Source organism: Centroberyx gerrardi, chromosome 12, assembly GCF_048128805.1.
Source record: "Centroberyx gerrardi isolate f3 chromosome 12, fCenGer3.hap1.cur.20231027, whole genome shotgun sequence".
Classification (NCBI taxonomy): domain Eukaryota; kingdom Metazoa; phylum Chordata; class Actinopteri; order Beryciformes; family Berycidae; genus Centroberyx; species Centroberyx gerrardi.
Window position 1 is genome coordinate 1,061,230 of NC_136008.1, and position 20,578 is coordinate 1,081,807.

General features: G+C 44.3%; 2 protein-coding genes across 2 annotated transcripts in view; both read left to right on the forward strand.

The window, feature by feature from the left end:
- The window catches only part of trim33l (tripartite motif containing 33, like), a 31,109-nt gene extending 19,145 nt beyond the window's left edge, over positions 1-11,964 (forward strand). The window contains exons 9-14 of the mRNA XM_078287043.1: positions 886-3,089; positions 3,882-4,060; positions 5,582-5,684; positions 6,704-6,769; positions 7,693-7,824; positions 10,839-11,964. Of these exons, the coding sequence (XP_078143169.1) occupies positions 886-3,089; positions 3,882-4,060; positions 5,582-5,684; positions 6,704-6,769; positions 7,693-7,824; positions 10,839-11,381 (3,227 nt within the window). The 3' untranslated portion in view covers positions 11,382-11,964. The remainder of the gene's footprint in view (positions 1-885; positions 3,090-3,881; positions 4,061-5,581; positions 5,685-6,703; positions 6,770-7,692; positions 7,825-10,838) is intronic.
- Positions 11,965-13,107: 1,143 nt separating this feature from the next.
- Positions 13,108-19,826, forward strand: LOC139915220 (ras-related and estrogen-regulated growth inhibitor-like protein). The gene is made up of 4 exons (XM_071903745.2): positions 13,108-13,220; positions 14,094-14,147; positions 15,947-16,023; positions 17,331-19,826. The coding sequence occupies exons 1-4, from the start codon at positions 13,124-13,126 to the stop codon at positions 17,742-17,744; spliced, it is 642 nt and encodes a 213-aa protein (XP_071759846.1). The 5' UTR covers positions 13,108-13,123; the 3' UTR covers positions 17,745-19,826.
- The last annotated feature ends 752 nt before the right edge of the window (positions 19,827-20,578 follow it).

The window sequence follows — 20,578 nt, forward strand, 5'->3', positions numbered from 1 at the left end:
TGTGTGTGTGGGGGTACTATTTTAAAGCCCTTTGAGACATGCTTGTGATAAAGGGCTATATAAATACGACTAGACCATTTCCCTTCGGGGAGCACATTATTTCATACAATTGTGGAATGACCTTTGACCTTCCTACTTCCCATAGTCAGCAGTCACTCTTCATCTTCCATCATAAACTGAAAAGTCGTCTCTTCATGAAGTTCCTCACATCCCCTCTCCGCTCACCTGATTCGGTCTCTTTTTCTTAGCTTCTCTCTTTCATACAGAAGAAACAGATGCAAAAGATATTATTCGCATCCAAGTTAGAGTTACGCATTTTCACTGCTGGTTTCTTCGAATTAGGCAGCAGCCACACTGATCCATCAGAATTATTGATGATAGATGTGTGTGTGTTGGTTTGTTCTGAGCGTCAACATGGCGGCGAGGCAGAAGAACAGGAAGCTTTGCTCATAAAGAAGAAACAGACTCTACAGTATAAATTCAATAAGAAACTGATCTGAAAACCTCCAGTCATCCCAACGTTCCACCAGGCTTCCTCTGGTTTATCTTTGTTTCGGTCGGACCGTCGTCTCTGTGTTCGCCGCTAGCTTCTACAGAACAAACGTAGGAACGATCTGATTGGTTGAACGGACGCTGACGAATCCGTCCGTCCAGAAAAAGTTCATCTGGTTGAACTTTCTGCCGTCAAAACAGATGGAAATCTGGCAGACGGAGCGTCATCAGTCTGTCTCACAACAGACAGCTGTCTGTTGGGTTTATCTGTTTCTGGACTCTGAACAACAGTATTTTTATGTCATATTGTCATGTGGTTGTCATTTCCGAAGGGAGACTGACATGTTATTATGTCTTGTAGATTGCTGTTGACCTGTTCCTTGTTGCTTCCAGGTGAACTTTCGGTTTCGACTGTCCCGTTCTCTCGGTCACCTGCCGACCCTCAAAACTCTTCGTCCGCCGCTCCTCTTGAAAACGGAGCGGCTCCTGTCTCCGCCTCCTCCCGCTCCTCCCCCAGCGGCCCTCACACCTCCACCTGTTCTGCACCTCCTCCCTACAGGCTCCTCCCCCAGGCGGGAGGTGCCGGTGACACCGGCCCACCCGACCCAGGCAGCCATCTCTCTGCGTCTTGGCAGTCCTCGCCCAATCAGTCATGGCCTGCACATTCTTCCTGCTCTAGCCTCTACCAATCAAATCCGCCTGTGACCACGCCCACTTCAGTGTACCCAGCTCCAGTTGCTCAGTTTCCTCAGACGTCGTCACACGCAGAGACAAACCTGCTTCTGGCAAATCGAACCCAGTCGACTCCATTCCCTTTAAGCCACACCCAGCCTGTCTGTACCTCAGTGAACATGCAAGGCTCTGTCCAATCAAATTACACCCAGCCCTGCATGGCAGCAGCTGGCCCCTCCCACCGCTCTGTGGTCCCACAGCAACATCCCACTCCTGCATCAGCCGTCAGAAACCGCAGCCAGTCTAACCCAAACCCAAACCCTCACGCACAGACTCTGATGTACCGAGCGTCCCACAGACGCCCCTCTACCTTCAAACGCTGCTCATCAGCTGTGACACAACACTCCATGCCCTTCAGTCAGGCTCCGGCTTTCACATTACCAGCAAACTGCTACCAGATGGCTGTGGTGGGTGTGAGCCTGAGCTCTATGGACCAGAAAAACTATGTCCAGTCAGAAAATGTCTCTGTCAGCCACAGCCGGTTCAGCACAGCGTCAGTCAGCCATCAGCAGCATTCGCCGGTTGAATCAAACCTTCAGCTTTTAAACATCAACCATATGCAATCCAGTACTGCTACAGTAAATTACAGTCAGACTAGTCTGGTTCCTGCATACCAAATGACACAAGTAGTCCCAGTTCAGCTAGAGCCAAGCAGCGCTGCGCCAGTCCAGGACCGGTCCAGTCCGGCTGCCGTGAAACGACGTAACCAGCCCGGAAACGCTGCCTCAGGTAGCCACACCCTACCGAACGGAGCCATGTATTACCACTGGAAGCTTCCTGCGGGCCAATCAAACCACAGTCAACACTCCACAGCCCCATTAGACCAAGAGCAGACCTGTACAGTCACACCTCCATTTACCAAGTCTGCTGATGTAAAAGATAAACACCCAATACTGACCCACCATCTTCTCAGAAAATCCACCTCATCCTCATCCAAAGAGACTGGAACAAAAGGTGGAAAAGACAAAACTCCCACCTCCCCTCATCATCCCACTTCTGATGCTGACCAACCTTTAGCGTTCAGCCACAGCTCCTCCTCTCTGCAACATCAGCACCCGACTCTAACCGTGAAAGCGGTAGCGGACTCCGCCTGCGATCGCAGCGTTCCCCAAGCGGGCGAGCCGCCGGCAGCAAGCCGGCCGGAGCCCGGAGAGAACGAACCGACCTCCACGGTATCTGAGACCGAGACGACAGGAGAGGGTGACCGCCCCGTCCCGTCCGAGTTATCCTCAGCGTGGGATGACACGAATGTATCCGTCAGTGACTCTGACCGGACGCTCTCAGTGGGAAAAACTGCCGAAGAGCCTGTCCCGTCGGCAGGGTTTGGCCCGGGTGCGGCCGCAGACGCTAAAACTCCACCTGAGGCCAAGTCTTGTTCAGCGACGGTGAAGCGCGAAGCCGAACTCGTGTGCTACGACGATGTGGCGTCTTTGATTTTTCAGTATCTCAGCAGCTCAGCTCAGACTCAGCTGATCAAACAGGAACCTGCCACAGAGGAGGAGCAGGGGGAAACCGACACAGCGAACGCCGTCAGATTAGACTTCAGCCCGTCGACCGAGGAAACAGAGTCAGACTGGAGCGTCGGTCGGCCCTTCTCAGTGACGCTTCAGGAAACAAACCCTTTATGGAAACCCTCCGCTGCTTATTCAGCACGTGAACTACCGAGCAGGGAAGCCGACTCTGAAGAACTTTGCTGTGTAGACGGACACCAGGGCTGCAGGGTGAACCCGTGGCAGCCCAGAGTCTCGCTCGTCCGCCTGCCGATATCCACGCCGCTTCCCGGACAACCGCCGCCCCGCTTCCTTCTCCTTCCTGGAGAGGCCAAAGATGAGATTCACCTCCAACAGATCGATGAGGACAACCAGGTAGGAAATAATCTGCGATGAGCAAACCTGAGTATTGTTTGTTCCAATGTATTTATGGTTGGTAGTGATGCGTGGGTGCGGTGAAATTCCTTTGAAATTTAGTGTATAATTACATTGTGTGTGTACTGTGTGTAGCCTGTTTGACCCACACCCGCCCGACCCGTTCTCAGTATCATCTTCAGTCGACCCTAAGCCCCACCTGCGGGCTTCGGATTGACCCGCACATCACTAATGGTTGATCTAAAGCCGGGGGGGGGGCAGTTGTGTGCCATGGAGGGCCGAGGGTCTGCAGGTTTTCATTCCAACCAGTCGCTACACCAGGCGATGCACGTGATTGGACACACTGACCCGAAGAGACAGAACCACTTGAATCGCCAAATCCAACAAATATACAGGAATTTGTCTTTGTGACGTTGGGACATATGAAGGGTTTCATTCCAAAACGCTGTATATGCATTTTGGAAACTTTTTGCTCCCTTAAATTGATCGGACAATATTCGAAAAACATAAATGATTGTCCTCAAAAACAATACAGGTAAAATCCACAGCTGAATGCAACAAGTTCACTCTCCTTCTCTGGGGGTTGTTGAAAAGCATTCTGGGAAATGTAGGAAATCACTAACTGCAGTAGAAGTAGACAAGGCAGGTTGAGGGAAAGTGGGATCACCAAAATAGTAAATTACAACACTGAACTGAACCACAGGCTGATGATAGATAACAGTGAAGAGGATCTGAGGATTTTTCCTTTAAGCCGCCTAGACGATACCAGTGTTGCTCTCTGCTGTGTTGCAGTCCCATGTTGATGACATCATGGATTTCCTGGAGCCCCTGTCGTCACCAGAGACTCCTCCCCTCCAGCAGGCGGCCTCCTGCTCCGCCTGCCGGTCCGCCAGCAGCTGTGTCAGCTGTGCGGCGTGTGGGCGGGGCTTCCACCGGGCCTGCCACATCCCTGCTGTCGGACCCAACGCTGGGTAAGAATTAACAAAAGGCTTCTTACAAAACAACATGTCCGCCACTGGAGAAACCGGGAAATCAGAGACCCAAGCTGTAGTTGGGTGTTTCCCAGGAATGATATTCTGCTCAGACAAGAAGAATCAGACGATGACCACAGAGCAGCTTCTTCTTCATGCAGGTTTAATACGGCTGGTTCAAGTCACTGTTACAGACAAGCAAGTAGCAATGAAGTGACAAAGAAAAGAGTGCGTGAGGCCACTTATATAGACCCGAGTAAACTATACATTAACCTTACATGGTGTCAAAACACATATAGATAGTATAAGCAGTCCCCAGGTAAAGAGAGTTCATCATAACAAGGTCCCAGACTTCCTGGCGCCCTAACACATGTCCTCTTTACATTTTCCTAACAACAGAGATAAGACAGGACATGGTCAACATGGGAATCTCGATTATGACCCTATGACCTCGGGAAACTCCTGTCCACATAGATACATACATGCATGAATGTAAAAACATAATATCCCAAGCCGTATTCTCACCAGACTAATATCACCTGGGGACGTCCAGTGATTTGTAATAATTGGAGATTGTCTGTGATTTGAATCCCGAAAGAATCTGCCGTGTCTGTAATGTGTAACTGTCTTGTCTTTAGCCCTTGTCTCTACTCGAGGGCTGAACAATTAATATTAATTAAAAAAAAATAGAAATCACAATGTGAACTTCTGCAATTTCCCAATCGCAGAGGCTGCAATTAATTGCTTAAGAAAGGGGCGTTCAAAATGGATTTCTAAACAAGGTGTTTTAATGCTGCAGGTAATCTTTGATCCATGAATTAAGTATAATATTGGTGAAAACCTTTCATCAGACTCAAACTCAGTAAATCCTGCACACTGATATCTATTCTTTTAACAAAATCACTTTTCTTTTTTTTAAATTGTAAAAGATTTATGACAAGAAAAACTTGTGATGATGTGAATCGCAGTTTAAATCACAATTGTAATATTCTGTCAAATAATTGCAACTAGTTGTAGCTTGAGAAGAGTCAGCTCAGTTAACCTGAACAAACTGTTAGCTAGCTAACTAGCCGGCAAACACACTGATGTTAATGTGAACATGCTAACGCTAGCCGCTACTAGATACGTTAGCTAGTGTGCTAATCAGATGTGTTAACAACAAGACAGTGATGTTACCTGACCAGATACTATGGTTAGCTAGCTAACAAGCTGACATTATCTAAACACTAAATCAATCAGATGGATCAGTGATGAAATGATCAGTTCAGTCAGAAACAGACAGAAATTAACCATCTGTTCAGTTCTGTTGAGACGACAGAAACACAGTCAGCTGTTCACAGAGCCGAGGGCCTCCAAGATGGCCGCCAGAGGGCATGTTACATCTCCTGACAGTATCCCATTTGCCGCTGCAATTACCAATTACTGCAGTCTCCTTTCAGGGATCATAAAGTTTCATTCTGTTTCAGTTTATTTCCTGTGTTAGCTGACACCCCCCCCCCCCCCCCCCTCCTCCTCCTGCAGGTGGGACTGGGTGTGTTCGTTGTGTCAGGACCTGTCGGACCCCACGGACCCGTACAGCTCCGACAGACGCAGGACGTCCTGCCTCAGCCTGCTGGACCAGAGGGTGAGACACCTTCACACTGCAGAGCTTCAGATCTGATTCTTCTGGACGGCTTCTGTCCGCTGCAGGATGAAGGAATCTAGTCGTCTGTCTGTTTTCATGTTGTTTCTCTCATGTTTAAATCTCTGTCCTGGGTTTAGTTGATGCACTACAATATTTCCATGAATATTGTTTTGATAGCTTTAAATATGGCCAACATTAGCGAACACCAAACAAAAAGAACAACATGGCCGATACGAATTAGTTCTCGAAAGCTCTCTTCCTTGAGTTCTCTTCTGATGTATTTTTTTGCAATGACTAAGTTTACATGGACAGCAATAATCCGACTATTGTCCTTATGCTAAATAAGACAATATTCAGATGAATGTGTCTCCATGTGTTGCTTATAGAACTGTTCCCTTCATGTTCCTGTCTCCAGCTGCGGAGCAAAGTCCGGTCAGCGGGACCGAGGAGGATCACCGGAGACTTGGACAGTTTCAGACTTTACTGAAAACTTCATGATCTCCGTTTCCCTCTAAATCCTGAGCATGCTCAGTTTCAGCCTCTCCTTCTGTTTCCTGCTGTCAGTCTCTTTCTTTCTCCTCTAAAACCAGTTCAGCCTCTGGAAGGCAGAGGAGCGTCAGGCGGTCCAGAGAGTCCTGGTTGGATTCAGGTTTTACAGTCTGAACCGCTTCAATAATGAGACTGAAATCTGAATACTGCACATGTCTTAATGTGACTCTGCTTACTGACTGTGACTTTATTCAGGTTCAGGGGATCAGAACATGATGTTTACATGGAAGTTTCTCATTCAGCCTGTTGTGTTAATCAGGTTGGTATCAGACTGTTGCTGTCCAGGTGAACAGAGTCATTGAGGAAACACATTTATTCACTTCTACCCAGCTGATGGAAATGCACCTAATTTGCATTTTATGTTTTGCAGCATTTCAAATGTTCTTTTAAAATTCTCTTGGCAGTCGGGTGTTTCTGTCAGGTTCGGCTGAACCAGGTCCTGTCTGATCTGTCTTTGTCCCTCACAACAGAAATGTGAGCATCTCCTCCTCTACCTGATGTGTGACGACTCCAGCGGCGTCCGGCGTCCCGCTGAGGTCAGTCCAGTCCAGTCCAGTTCAGTTCAGTTCAGTTCAGTTCAGTTCAGGTTAACAGGCAGAAGACGCAGCCTGGAGCTGCTGCTGCCTCACAAAACCAAACTGAATACAATATGAAAGAAAAAAACTGTGCTAAGTCTCTTGAACAGCCAAAACAGAGTTTTACAAGATAACTATTATCTCTATGAACCAGTAACCCCCTAAAATAACCTTACATTTTATTAATGTACATTAATTTACCCCTTAATTCATGCAACATCCCCTTAAAATTAATTAAGGGAGTTATTAATGGAGGAGACCCCATCGAAACCTCCTTAAACACCTCCTTAATCTTGACTCCTTACTCCTTAAGGGCAGGAAAAATCCCTTAATTTCTAGAGTCTCTGTGAGTCAACCCATGAATGAATCCCTGAAAAACCCATGAACTAACCTTACTTTTTTAAAGCTATGTTATTATTAATGGATAAGTAATGTTTATGTAATGGAGAAATTAAGGACATTAAAATTAAGGGGTTTAGTTTCGTAGAGCTAAGAATTGCAAATAACTCATCAACTACTTATTTCACCAAACATTTTACAGTCTCAACATCTTGACTGTTTTAGTGGAAAGAAATGTTTTCAATATTCTCTGATAATTAGATATTAGGTTTCCTCTTTTAATCAATGCTCTTCATAAGCTGCATGTCTATTTTCTACTTTTTATCTCATTCATTTATACTGAATTTTAACTGAATTCTATCTTTTATCTCTTATGTATATAAAGTCTGATGTGTTGGATTTTTGTTGCTGTAATTTTCCATTGCATGTAATGTAGTGGATAATAAGGATTTATGTATCTATCCATCTGAAATGTGGACATTATAATCAGGATAAACTTTAACACACAGCTAACATAGTAACCGTGCTCTCCTGTCTCTCTGCAGCTGTCCGGCGGCTCGTCTCCTCTGAGCCTCACCGCCGAGCGACTCTCTCACCGCCGCTCGCCTCCGTACCGAACGCCGGCCGAGTTCGTTTCCGATATCTGGCTTTTATTTGAGGTCGTCCCGAACACGGAGGTACGCAGATGGAATGTATTTACTTAAATATAGGGCGCGTATTTCACATGTAGTAATCCATATTAAAGTAAGTAATCAAGACAGCGTGTTTAAGCGTGTTTACATTACCGCACAGTTGTTTGTATTCTACTTTATTGCTTTTATTGTTATTGAGACTTCCAGTGAGGTCAGCGGTAGAAGCTTTATTTCCTAGATCACTAAAGTTGAAGTGAGGTCTAAACAGCTAGTCGGCTGTAAGACAGTGACAGGCTGGTGAGTTTTGGGATTTGGCTGTGGTTAGGTTTCCTGTTCTGCATCCAGCCTCATGTCCCGTGACATGTCCCGTGTCATGTCGTGTGTCATGTCCCGTGTCATGTCGTGTGTCATGTCCCGTGTCATGTCGTGTGTCATGTCGTGTGTCATGTCCCGTGACATGTCGTGTGTCATGTCCCGTGTCATGTCCCGTGTCATGTCCCGTGACATGTCGTGTGTCATGTCCCGTGACATGTCCCGTGACATGTCGTGTGTCATGTCCCGTGACATGTCCCGTGACATGTCCCGTGTCATGTCCCGTGTCATGTCCCGTGTCATGTCCCGTGTCATGTCCCGTGACATGTCGTGTGTCACAGACCGGCTCATGTATGTGACAAAAGATGGGAGAGCACGCAGAACTTTAAATGCCAAAAGATTATTTATTTATAAATAAGGAAAACAAATTATGTCAAATGAGTAAATGGGGTGTGATGGCCAGTGTAATCAGCGGTGTCTGGTGCGTGGCTGAAGTATGGTGCATGTTGTCTGGTGCAAAACCGAGGAACCGAAACCAACCGAGAGTGGATGCCTGTTGAGAGGGAGAGAGAGAGAGCGTTAGAGACAGACAGCAGCCACCTGGCCAGGTGAGCCGCATGAGCTCTGGTGCAGCCCTCTGCACCAGAGCCAATGACAGTGAAGGAGAGCAGAGCGGGCGGGACGTCACGCACGGGACATGACATGACATGACATGACCCTGTCCCGGCAGCCCCACAGCCGTAACCTGCACTATAACTTGAAACATGGACCATTGCCCCTGTTGCATTTTCTTTCTTCCCCCTAGGGTGTCCTGAAAGACTAATTCACTGGTGGAGGCTTGCTGTGCCTGGGCCCCACTTACACCCCGTATTAGCCTCACTCGTCCCTAAGGACTTGGTTTGGTGTGGGCGGGAGTCCCTTCCCCTTCAGGTCACTGACCCGACCTTAGCTCCCATAGGCCTAGAAGCTGGAAAAGGGATATTCCCTGAGTTCCCCCAAGAGAGAGGGCTAGTAGTTTTACTTTGCTAGATTTATGACCTATCCTTGTATCTAGACTTTATTTTAGCCAACCAAGTTTAAAGTACAGGCCACCCTGGTGAGAGCAAACTATTACCCCTGGAAAGGTGTCAGTAGGCTTACCTTCTGTAGTCCCAGGCTCAGAGAAAAGGAAAAATAAAAATAAAAGAACAGTGCAGTTTTTATTAAAGCTAAGTTCACTACACAACAATCCCTTTCAGAGGGTTCAGCTGTCTAACAAAAAAAGGAAGTGGTCTCTGTCTATCTGCAAGAGAAGAAGACTAAAAAATTCTCTAGCAGCAGCAGCAACAGGCTGGATATATAAAGCATGTGTCTGTGGGGTGTTTCCCCTCTCCTCTAAACACAATTTATTATCATACATCAGCAGGGGTCCGGCACCTTCGATTAATAAGTAAATAAATCTGATTGGCAGTTTCATACATAATAATATCAAGCGAGTTCACAGGGCTGCCAACTCTCACACATTGACCGTGAGACTCACGCAATTAACATTTTTCACACACTCTCACGCCACAAGTCCATTTTCTCACACAGTGAAAAACAAATTCATAACTGATAACGTCACAGCGTGAAAAGAGACGAGACAGAGCAGCACCGTGCAGCAGAGAGTTATTCAGACCATCTGAATAGAGAGAAATATACACAAATCTATTATATTGTAATTTATTCCCATGCATGGTGCTCAGAGTAATCTCAGTCCACGGCTCTTCTGCGTCTCTCCCTCTCCTCTCGCGCCGTGCGCACGCAGGCAGGAGTGAGAGTCAGTTGCTATGGTTACGGGACGCTCTGTGTCTGTCGCTCTGAAACTTTCTCGCGATTCCATAATAGGTTTTTAGGTTAGTATGCCTATGCAAAATCATGAATGTAAGCACCTCAATGCTGAAATCTAGTAATATAACATAATTTTACATTTTTGGTTAACATTATACAGGGTTGCTGTTTCTTGACTTAATCCAAGAGGTTAGGTGGTGTAGAAATGCAGGAAATTTGTTTTAAATTACTATTTTTTTCTGCCCCCCCCCCAGTCATAGGCGGTTCTTCATTTCTTTTGTCACTTGTTCTTGAGTTATAGTAAGCTTTGTTATTCTCTGCCATATGGTTTTTAATCCCAGGCGGTACATATCTTAATCATTTCTCCATACATTTCAGTTTCTGCAAGCAAAGCAAAAGGCATAATACAAAGTGTAATATTGTTACACATATATCTCTTGTGTACAGAGCACAGTAGCATGTAACTCACAGACACTTGAATGGTTACATACACCAGTGTCCCCAGCTGTATGTAACTCACAGGCCATTCAGTGTACCAAGTTCACAAAACCTCTGTGGTGTCTTATATCATGAGGTTATATCATGAGGTTATATCATGAGGTTATATCATGAGGTTCCTACGTTCCATACAGTTCATGAACTATTTTTGACACTTCTTCTCGCGTGTGACTTCCTGAACCCGACTAGCTCCCTCTCTCTGTCTCCTTTCCCTTCCCTTTTCTTTCCATACATATTTTTTTCATCTGTGTCTTGCTGACCCCTGGTCCTCCTGCCCTTTCCAAGGCCCGTTGCATCCTACTGGACGGGTCTACAACCAGCAGCGGGCCTAACACTGTACATTGCTGCTGTGACACCGGAATTTCCCCTAGGGGATCAATAAAGTGCATCTGAATCTTAATCTGAATCTGAATCTTAATGTCTCTTCTGTCTTTTCTCAGGAGCAGAGTGAAGTGCTGACTCAGCTCCAGGAAAGTTTCCAGACCAAGTTGGCAGAACTTTTCGGGGCGGAGCTTCATCCTTCCCTCCTGAAGCGATGCGGCACCAGAAGCGGCGAGGCGGGAGGAAGAGCGGCCGCAGCTGGATGTGGAAATATTAATATTCTACCGAGCAACAGCGACAACCAGGCGGAGCTGGGGGACGGCGCAGAGGAGCCTGAAGGGTCAAAGGTCGCGACGGACGCGAAGAGCGGTCGGATGAAGACGGGTGAGGCGGCGGAGGTTGAAGGGTCGAAGGCTCCGACGCACCTGAACACCCGTCTGACTGGAGGGGCGTGGCCTGAGGCTGAGGAGGGAGAAGAGGTCGCCGAGGCCTCAGAGGGGTCAAAGGTCACGTCAGACCCCGACTGCGGCCTGACCCTAGAGGGGGAGGGGCCGCCGGCCGAGGAGGCCAAGCTGAAAGAGACTCGGAAAAGGCTGAAGGAGTTTCTGCTCATGAACTGCTGGTCTCCTAAGAAACCAAAGACAGACCAGATGGTGGAGTGAGGAGGGGGGCGTCCCGCTGAGGTGCCTCTGAGCAAGACCGAGTCCCTACCAGCTCCGGGGGGACGGGGCGGGACCGAGGAGCTGGACTCAGCGGCGTTAGATCTTCTCCTCTCTTGGTATAAAGCAGCACAGACCGCTTTACTGACCTCACCACACAGGAATTGTGGGAAACAGTTCCCTTTTACCGCCATTTGGACCCGCCACTGTGAAAAGTTGACTAGTGCAGCTTTAATTAATGATGTATGAATGTTAATCTATCCATCATTTGACTATGGATGTTTTTCACCAGATATATGTAAAGTTAAAGAGTGTCAGATTTGCATTGTTTTGTGGAAGAAAACCAGTCAACTGGCAGCTAAAACAAAACCACTAAAATATTGAATCAGAGTTCATCTCTGCTCAGATAAAACGTCCCGTGCCTTCCAGCTGTTGCCTTGGTTAAGAAATGAGTGTAAAGGTAATTAAAATAATTCACTGTTCATGTTTGTTTATTATTGTTTTTTTTTATGTTTTTGAAAACTATGTTGTTCTATTCAAATGAAATAGTACAATAAAAATCTCATCTTGTGTTTTATTTTTTAAATGATGGTTGTCACAGTTATTCCAGTAATACTATAACTACTGCAGTATATCTACAGTACATTATAAGGAATCGTAATGCTTTCATAATGCCTTTTGATCAGAAACAAAACTGACGCATTGTATCAGCACTCATAAAACAGATGTAATAATGAATAATAATGAATCCTAATAGCACCAAAATCAGAAGCAATTATATAAAAGCAAATCTATAAAATGTGTTATGAGAAATTACTTTAAAGGCATAAAAATGCAATTTATAACAAATCAAAGGACGTGGGAATATGGAGAGAACAGACGTGAAGTTGTGTAGTAGTGTCTGTTCTGACACTAGATGGAGCCACAGCAGCTCAGCTGGAGACTCAGGAGCTGCTGCAGGTGGAGCAGAAGCTACAGCTCTACTACTACTACTACTAATACTACTAATACTACTAATACTAATATTACTACTACTAATACTATGACTACTACTACTACTGATACTACTACCACTACTGCTGCTGCTACTACTCTGAAACAGTAGTACTACTTCCACCATTCTACTACAGTGCCACAACTCTACTGCAGTATTACTAATACTACCACCACGTTCATGCAATATTACTATCACCACCACCATTCTACTGCAGTATTATTAGTATTACAACCACTTTAATACAGTGTTTCTACTACTACTACTGCCACTCCAATGCAGTACTACTGCAACAGAGTGGACAGTATTACTACAGTATTACTTCAGTATTACCTTTCTACTACAGTAATACTTGTCATTCTACTCTATGAATTCTTGTTGTGTAAAAATATAAAACATCTACCAGGTAGAGTAGTGCAGGTTGTTGTGCATTATGAAATGTTGAATAATCAAGAGAACACACACACACACACAGAGTATGTACACCGCATGAGTCATGTGAGTAGTACAACTTGTCTCATTAACACACGAGTCAACATCGTCCAATCAGGCTGAAAATGTGTAAACTATCAGCTAACCACGCTGCCAACAGACGGTGGCCCCGCCCCCGCCCCAGGCTCCGCCCCCGGCCCCCAGGCTCCGCCCCAGGCCCCGCCCTTGGCCCCCCAGGCTCCGCCCACACAGAGTATATGAGCCGTCAGAGCCGCGGCAGAGCTCAGACCTCAGACAGCTGAAGCCAGCCTGCAGCCCGATGCTGGTCCAGGTCAAAGGTCGGGCGATGGAGGGGAGCCAGCAGCGAGTCGAGGCCAACGTCCTGCTGCTGGGAGCCGAGAGCGTCGGCAAGTCAGGTGTGACTTGCTTGCTGGGGGCTTGAGAGATAAATCATTTTGTATATTTGGTGCTTATAGATATAGGGCTATTAGAGATTTTTCATCATTTTTTTTTTTAGTTTTTCAGATATTTCAGCTTTAGATTTTGTTAGTTTTCAGTGTGGGTTTGGTAGTTTTAGTTTAATTTTGTATTTATTTATATATTTCTTTTGCAAATGTTTCATCTTGGTTTAGTTTTTATATAGTTTCAGTTCAACTTTTAGTATTTTTGGCATTTTGTAAAGTTCTAATCCTAGAAGATCAGAACAGGTATTGTGCACATCAAAGAAAAGACAAAAACTAAAAACATTTCACATATTTTTTTTAGATATTATTATTTTTTTTATTTTAATTATTTTTAAAAGTAGATGTAGTTTTTGTTCAGTTTTAGTTTTTTTCACCAAGTCTTGCTTTTTCCCAGAATGTTTTTTTATCACCTAGTTTTCATCTTAGTTTTAGTTTCTTGCTGGACACATTCTGTCTGTTCAGACTGAACACTTTCAGCAACATGTTGCCCTGCAGAGTTGCTGCCTCTCGTTAACGAAGCAACATGTTGCCCTGCAGAGTTGCTGCCTCTCGTTAACGAAGCAACATGTTGCCCTGCAGAGTTGCTGCCTCTCGTTAACGAAGCAACATGTTGCCCTGCAGAGTTGCTGCCTCTCGTTAACGAAGCAACATGTTGCCCTGCAGAGTTGCTGCCTCTCGTTAACGAAGCAACATGTTGCCCTGCAGAGTTGCTGCCTCTCGTTGACGAAGCAACATGTTGCCCTGCAGAGTTGCTGCCTCTCGTTAACGAAGCAACATGTTGCCCTGCAGAGTTGCTGCCTCTCTAACGAAGCCTCTCTGTTGCAGCTCTCACTGTCCGGTTCCTCACCAGGAGATTCATCGGAGAATACGGAGACATCGGTAAGATTTCCTTCATCTTCACATGAAAAACCTGACAGGACTTCAGAGCTCACAGGGAAAAGTAACAGGAGATTATTGAAGTGTCATCTGATGTGAACCCTGACCAGCTGTTTCACTTCAACAGTGTTTTTGATTTGATTTTGATTTTCTAATCTAATTTTTTTAGGTTTTCATTGCTGTAGACTAGCAGGTACAAACTGCACACAGTGAAGATCAGAAAACATACAACACTGATCTGTTTTAAGATTTTTTATACTGCTGATAAATGGAAACAGCTAAACTCTGTTAGGTCTGAACATGATGTGATGTGAGATGTGTCAGAAACTTGACCCCATACACACACACTGCTAAAAATATCCTAAATAACCTAAAATAATAATTAAAATTATTCTTTTTAAGAATAATTAAAATTATAATTTTTCTTAAAACAAGTGAAAGTGAGTGATTTTGCTCAATGCAAATCAACTTGTCTCAACAATTTAGCAAGAAAAGTGTCATTTTCATGATAGTAGAGAGACTGATCTGCCTCTCTCCCTGCTTCAACATTTCAACTCTTGTTTCGGTGAAACTGCACTGGAGACAAGAGGAAGGAGGAAGGAAGAAAGACCAGATTTTAAGACTTGATCCAATACTCTGAGAGTGTGAGAGAGTGTCGTCCTCCGAATATCAGGATGAAACTGTCAAGCTGTCAAACTGTCAAACTGTCATCGCAGCTGAGTCACACTGAAGCAGACTTGTCCTGAACAGAGCGGGACGTCCTGCTGACAAATGTTCTGTTCAACAGGAAAGTTATTTGGTTTGCAGACAAGATTTATAATCAACAGAGGTGTGACCAAGACAACTTCACTCGAGTCCCAAGTCAGTCTGAAGTCTTGAGGCACAAGTCTCAAGTCTAAATGTAGATTCCCAAGTCAAGTCCAAGTCATTAATGTCAAGTCTCAAGTCTAAATGTAGAACAGCAAGTCAAGTCAGAACAAATCAAGAGTCCAGTATCAATTTAATATCTTAAAGAAAACTAAATATCTAGGACTTTTCAATGCAATATGGTTTTAATAGGATAAAAACTTGGTAAGAGCATCATGAGTTTGATTTCTATAATCAGTTTCAACTTCAATAAATTCAATCATTCCATACAAATTCAGAAAACAGAATTTAAATTCAGTCGTCCGCTGGAACAAATCTCATCACTTTCAATCTAAGTCATTTACACAAACACAAGATCTCAAGTCAAGACTTTAGAAACCTTTTCAAGTCATCAAAGTACAAGTCAGAGTCAAGTCCCAAGTCACCAGAACCCAAGTCAAGTCAAGTCTCAAGTCTTCTCTTCATGCATCAAGTCAAGTCTCAAGCAATTTAAACTGGGACTCGAGTCCAAGTCATGTGACTCGAGTCCCCACCTCTGTATACCATACAGACAAACATCAGCTGATAAAACTGGAGGAGGCAGCAGCTCTGGTGTCAGTAATGCAGCTGTATTTGTCTCCATCCACGGTGTCCAAAATATATATAAAAACAAAATCCATTGGACTTAAAATAAAGAGCTGAAGACGTTTCTCTGCTCATCCAACAGGCTTCTTCAGTTCTGCTGAGTGGTGGGAATTCTCTTTAACTCTTCATTTTAAGTCCAGTGGATTTTGATGACTAAAATGAATCTAAGCAGACACACTCCATCCATGACGTGCAGAGCTTCTCTCTTCAGGACGCTGACCTGGACTGAACAGGACTGAACTGAACTGGACTGAACTGGACTGAACTGGAATATTTCTGCTAACTGAACGTATCTGCCTTTCCTTTCCCAGAATCAATCTACAGTCACGTCGACAAGATCGACGGACGAGAGATTTCCTTCAACATCTGGGACTCTCTCTACTCCCAGGTAGGCGTCGATATTCTGAGCTGTGTAGATTTTATTACAGAGGAACACACAAGGCATGTTGTTGTTAGATATGACTTTGTCCAGAGTTGGTGATCAGCCTTGCAGACAGAACAGACCCTGTAGATAATTGGAGATAACAGTGACTGTGTGGATCAGAACAGCCGGTCTAACACATTCTCTCATGGTCCTGACCTCATTTTCCTGGAAACCCCTCAAATCCCCTGAAGGACCCCCGGAAGGCCCCGGAGCCCAGTTTGGGAACCACTGACACAGATCATACTTCAGTAAACCGCTCTTCCCCTTCCTCATGTGTTTATCTCCTTCCTCAAGACAAACTGGGTTTGAAAATGCAGCTCTTGCCAATCTGAGGAGTTCCTTTCATAATGTGGTTTTATGATCTGCACTGCTACAAAAGTCCTCAATCAGTCTCATATTCAGTCTTAAAATCTTATTTTTCTTAAAACAAGTGAAAAATTCTGCCAATTAGATGAAAGAGTTGAGAATCAGAATCTGTTTCATTGGCTGAGTAAGTTTGCACTTACAAGGACTTTGACTTGGTAGGTTTCTCACATAGGTCACATTAAACATAACAATAATTATATAAAAAGTTTAAAAGTAGCAATTTAGGGAGTCTTCCTCATAGTATACCAAAGGAAGATGTACATAAGTAGTGATTTCACTTGTTTCTAATGTAGTTTCACTTGTTTCAGGAGTTTGTCAGTATGCTGAAACAAGACACTTATAATATAATTATTAATATAATATATTTTGTCGTGACATAAATTCTATAACCCGGCATATCGTATCTCTATTCTAATTCTAACTTTACAAACTAACCAACTTGACGAACTGCCAGTGGGTACTAATTAACAAAATCCAAGAACGGCCTGTAAAATATTACAACAAAAAGAGATTAGAATTGATGCATCATAACATGGACATACCTGTTAAGATAAATAAAGTTGAAAAAAAAAAACCTGCAATATCTGACCTTTATTCTTTGGCACCGCTGCTCCTGAAACCACCAGCCTGCTCTCCGGCGACGCTCCCAAAATCCAACCGAGTTTGGAGTTTCGCCGCGCTGAGCTCGTTGACCTGAAAACAACTGGTGTTTCTGACAAAGCGAACGTCTGAAAAGATCAAGAAAATTATTGAAACAAGTTGATTTGCATTGGAAAGTGAAATTATCTCACCGCATTGGCAGTTTTTTTCACCTGCTTTAACACATTTAATAATTTATCTTTTTAAAATGTCTTGTTGAGATGCATCGTCGTTTCTCCCTCGGTAATCTGTTGTTGTCCTCGCAGGACTGTGAGAAGTCCGGCTCCGTCAGCGACAAGCAGCTCCAGTGGGCCGACGGCATGATCCTGGTCTACAGCATCTGCGACCGCGGCAGCTTCGACGTGGTTCGCCAGCAGGTGCGGCGGATCCGTCGATCCAGAAAGACGTCCGCCGCCGTCCCCGTCATCATCGTCGGGAACAAGCGGGACCTGCAGCGCCACCGGACGGTTTCCAGCGAAGAGGGCCGACTCCTCGCTCTCTCTGAACACTGCAGGTTTTTTGAGATCTCGGCGGCGGAGACGTACCACGGCGTCCTGCTGGTGTTTCACGGACTGGTCGACCTCATCAAAGAGTCCAGAGCTCTGAGGAAAGCGTCCGCCGGCGTCAAAGGCATCGTCAGGAGCATGTCGGCCGTGTTTGGCAAGAAACGTGCCGAGTAGCTGCGGCCTAAGCTCGCGTCTTTGAAATATTGAAGAGATTATCTAGTAAAGTACGTTTTTGTGCGCTGAGCCTGATGCGGCATGGAGACGCTCCATCTGCCCCGTCTGGAGAAAGGTCAAAGGTCAGGGACTTGATGGACCGAGGCAGGTTGAGAGCGGGAATGTCCGTTAGCGAATGTTGATGGCAAACTCAGGGCGAGAAAAGTTGGCGTCTGTGAAGTGTTTTGTGGTGGAGAAGAGGAGCTGAGGCTGCTGGGACCGATCTGAGATTTTTTCCAGTACAGGGCTTTAGATGAAAGACATGGCTTAATAGATTTAGGCCCAAATGTTGACCTGACCTGAAAATATCCGCTGAGAAAGTTATCATGGCGGCGCGTCACAAGCTCAGACAGACTGTCGCCAGCAGAAACAAGAAGGTCAGTTAGCTAAAGCTAAACTTCAGGTTGTTGCCTGTCTGTGAAAAAAACAACTTGGTTTTATTTTGAACTGACCAGTGTGTAAATATGGAGTTCTACCTGTGCGTTCCTGGCATGGAACTGGGATTGAGTTAAATGCTTCGCCTGTCTCACTACGTCTGGATGCTCATTCATGTTCCCGTTGAAAATCGCCTCGATGCTAAAGCACAAAGCGGAAACACAAAGTGACTTTTTGCCAGATCGGAGGATTTGACTTTCCTCACGTAATGTCTGCTGAGTCACGATACCAGAAGTTTGGATGGGCGACTCATGACAACAAGTTTTCATTTATTTAACTAAACCTGAAGCTAACCTGAAGCTAACTGTTTTAGCTGCCTGACCTTTTAACTGAAGTTGTTTTAGCGCAGTGAAGGTGTCGTACAAATCAGTCCGTACAGGTACAGTACGAATCGAGGGTGCGCATCTTTTCGAAAGATGTTCGAACTTTATATGAGAACACGCTGAACCAGTTTGTCAACCAGTTTAGATGGACTGGGATCCAGTTTGAGATGTGGCTCCGCTGTGAAGAACCGGACTGACTGGTCCAATCCTCTTTCTTCTTCTACTCTTCTACTTCTACTTCTGGAGGCTCCAATGGCAGAACACATTTGATGAAAGTATTGTACGGAAGCCGAGAATGGCCTTGCTTGCGGTTTTAATGCCATTATCTCGAGATCACAAGTTAATTATCTCGTTATCTCGAGAAAACGAGCTTCGTTATCTCGAGATAACGAGATAATCAACCCGTTATCACGAGAAAACAAAATGTCGTTTCCTCTTATTACTTCTAATGTTTATCAGAGATCAGGAGTGCCATGCCAGCATGCATAGATGGCGTCTTGACAACTGTAGCAACTGATTTAAACTGAAAATGTCAGATCAAGGAGAACCATTATTGATCAACGCATCAGACTGTACTTCAATCAAGGTCTAACAGGCAGAAATTGCATTGTGTCTTGTTTTCTCGAGATAACGAGATAAATTAACCCGTTATCTCGAGAAAACGAGCTTTGTTATCTCGAGATAACGAGATAATTAACTCGTGATCTCGAGATAACGGCATTAAAAAATAATTGCAAGCACGGCCGTTCTCGGCTTCCGTAGTATTGAACGTTTGTAAAATTAAATATTGGATTCAATCTTTCTCAACGGTACAGAAGAAGTCTTAAAATCTCCGTTATCGTGACAAAGCTACTATTGAGTTTAGCTGCTGTGTTGTCTACTTAAGAGGCATGTAGAAACAAATGCATATGTATTTGTAAATGCATCATATACACATGTGCGTATATTGTGTTACATCCACACTAACCCTAACCCCAGCTACTGACTGAGTGCATATTGTCAGAAACAGCGTGGTGCTGTTGGTGGTGCCGAAGATTTACAAACTATTCTATAGCTCCGTTAAAGTGATGTAACTGTATTATTAAGCTAAGTTATTGTAAAAAGTTATGTGCAGCAGTTACAGTCTGTATGAAAGATGTTCTCATCAGATGTAGGACTTTTCTCTCAAGGTTGGAAACAAATTAAGAATGCTGTCACTGTTCAAAAAATTTCAATTTTCTGATGATTTCCTTTTCTTCAGATGTATATAAGAGAAAAGATTTTGTTTGTAATAAAACTTGGTGAAAAAAAGGTTTCCTGGGTCAGTTTTGATAAACACACTGACATGAATGTGCAGAGTCTCATAAGCTTTATTTGAGGACTTATCCAGGTTCTTTGGAAATACACATTCATCTTACATGGGGAAAGTTACGCAGTATTTTGAGATTTGTACATTAATATTTTTGGATACAGTGTTCTGCCACATCATGAGAGTTACACATACACACTTTTGTCATTTTCAAATCTAACCTTTAGCATGATGGAAGATAATCACTAACTTGTGATTGTCTGAACAAAACAGAATTAATTTTATCTTTGTTGACATTGATTCTACAATAGTTTTCTTCACTGTCAGATAAAAAGCTGTAGAGTTGGACCTTTCATCACTGGAGCTGTACAGTACAACTCTGTCCTTTACTTCTGACAGTGTTGAACAAGACTTAAAATAGAAAACTGTTCCAACTTTCAAAGTAAAGGTCTGTTTCACCTCAGTGGTTACAGAGTTAAACCGTTTCACAGCAGCTGAATACATTAAAATCTCATGCTTAGTTATCACATACAGTCAGTACTTGCATTAAAAGTTCATTCAATCAATTTAACAGTGAAAAAATGTCTTCAGTCCAATTAATCAAAACATAGACAAAGCCATTACTGGGGCAGCAGTATTCAAACTGGGAACAGTTACAGACTGTGGCTTTAAAGTCCAGTCACTCTGACTGAAAGACAGTTTGACACTGCAATCACACTTACTGTGGGAAATTATTCTCTTTCTCTGAT

Bases quoted from the DNA above. Each gene is read 5' to 3' on its own strand.
- LOC139915220 (XM_071903745.2), top strand. From the start codon at position 13,124: ATGCTGGTCCAGGTCAAAGGTCGGGCGATGGAGGGGAGCCAGCAGCGA. The intron at 13,221-14,093 runs GTGTGACTTGCT...TCTCTGTTGCAG, and splicing joins CGAGAGCGTCGGCAAGTCAG to CTCTCACTGTCCGGTTCCTC. The intron at 14,148-15,946 runs GTAAGATTTCCT...TTCCTTTCCCAG, and splicing joins CGGAGAATACGGAGACATCG to AATCAATCTACAGTCACGTC.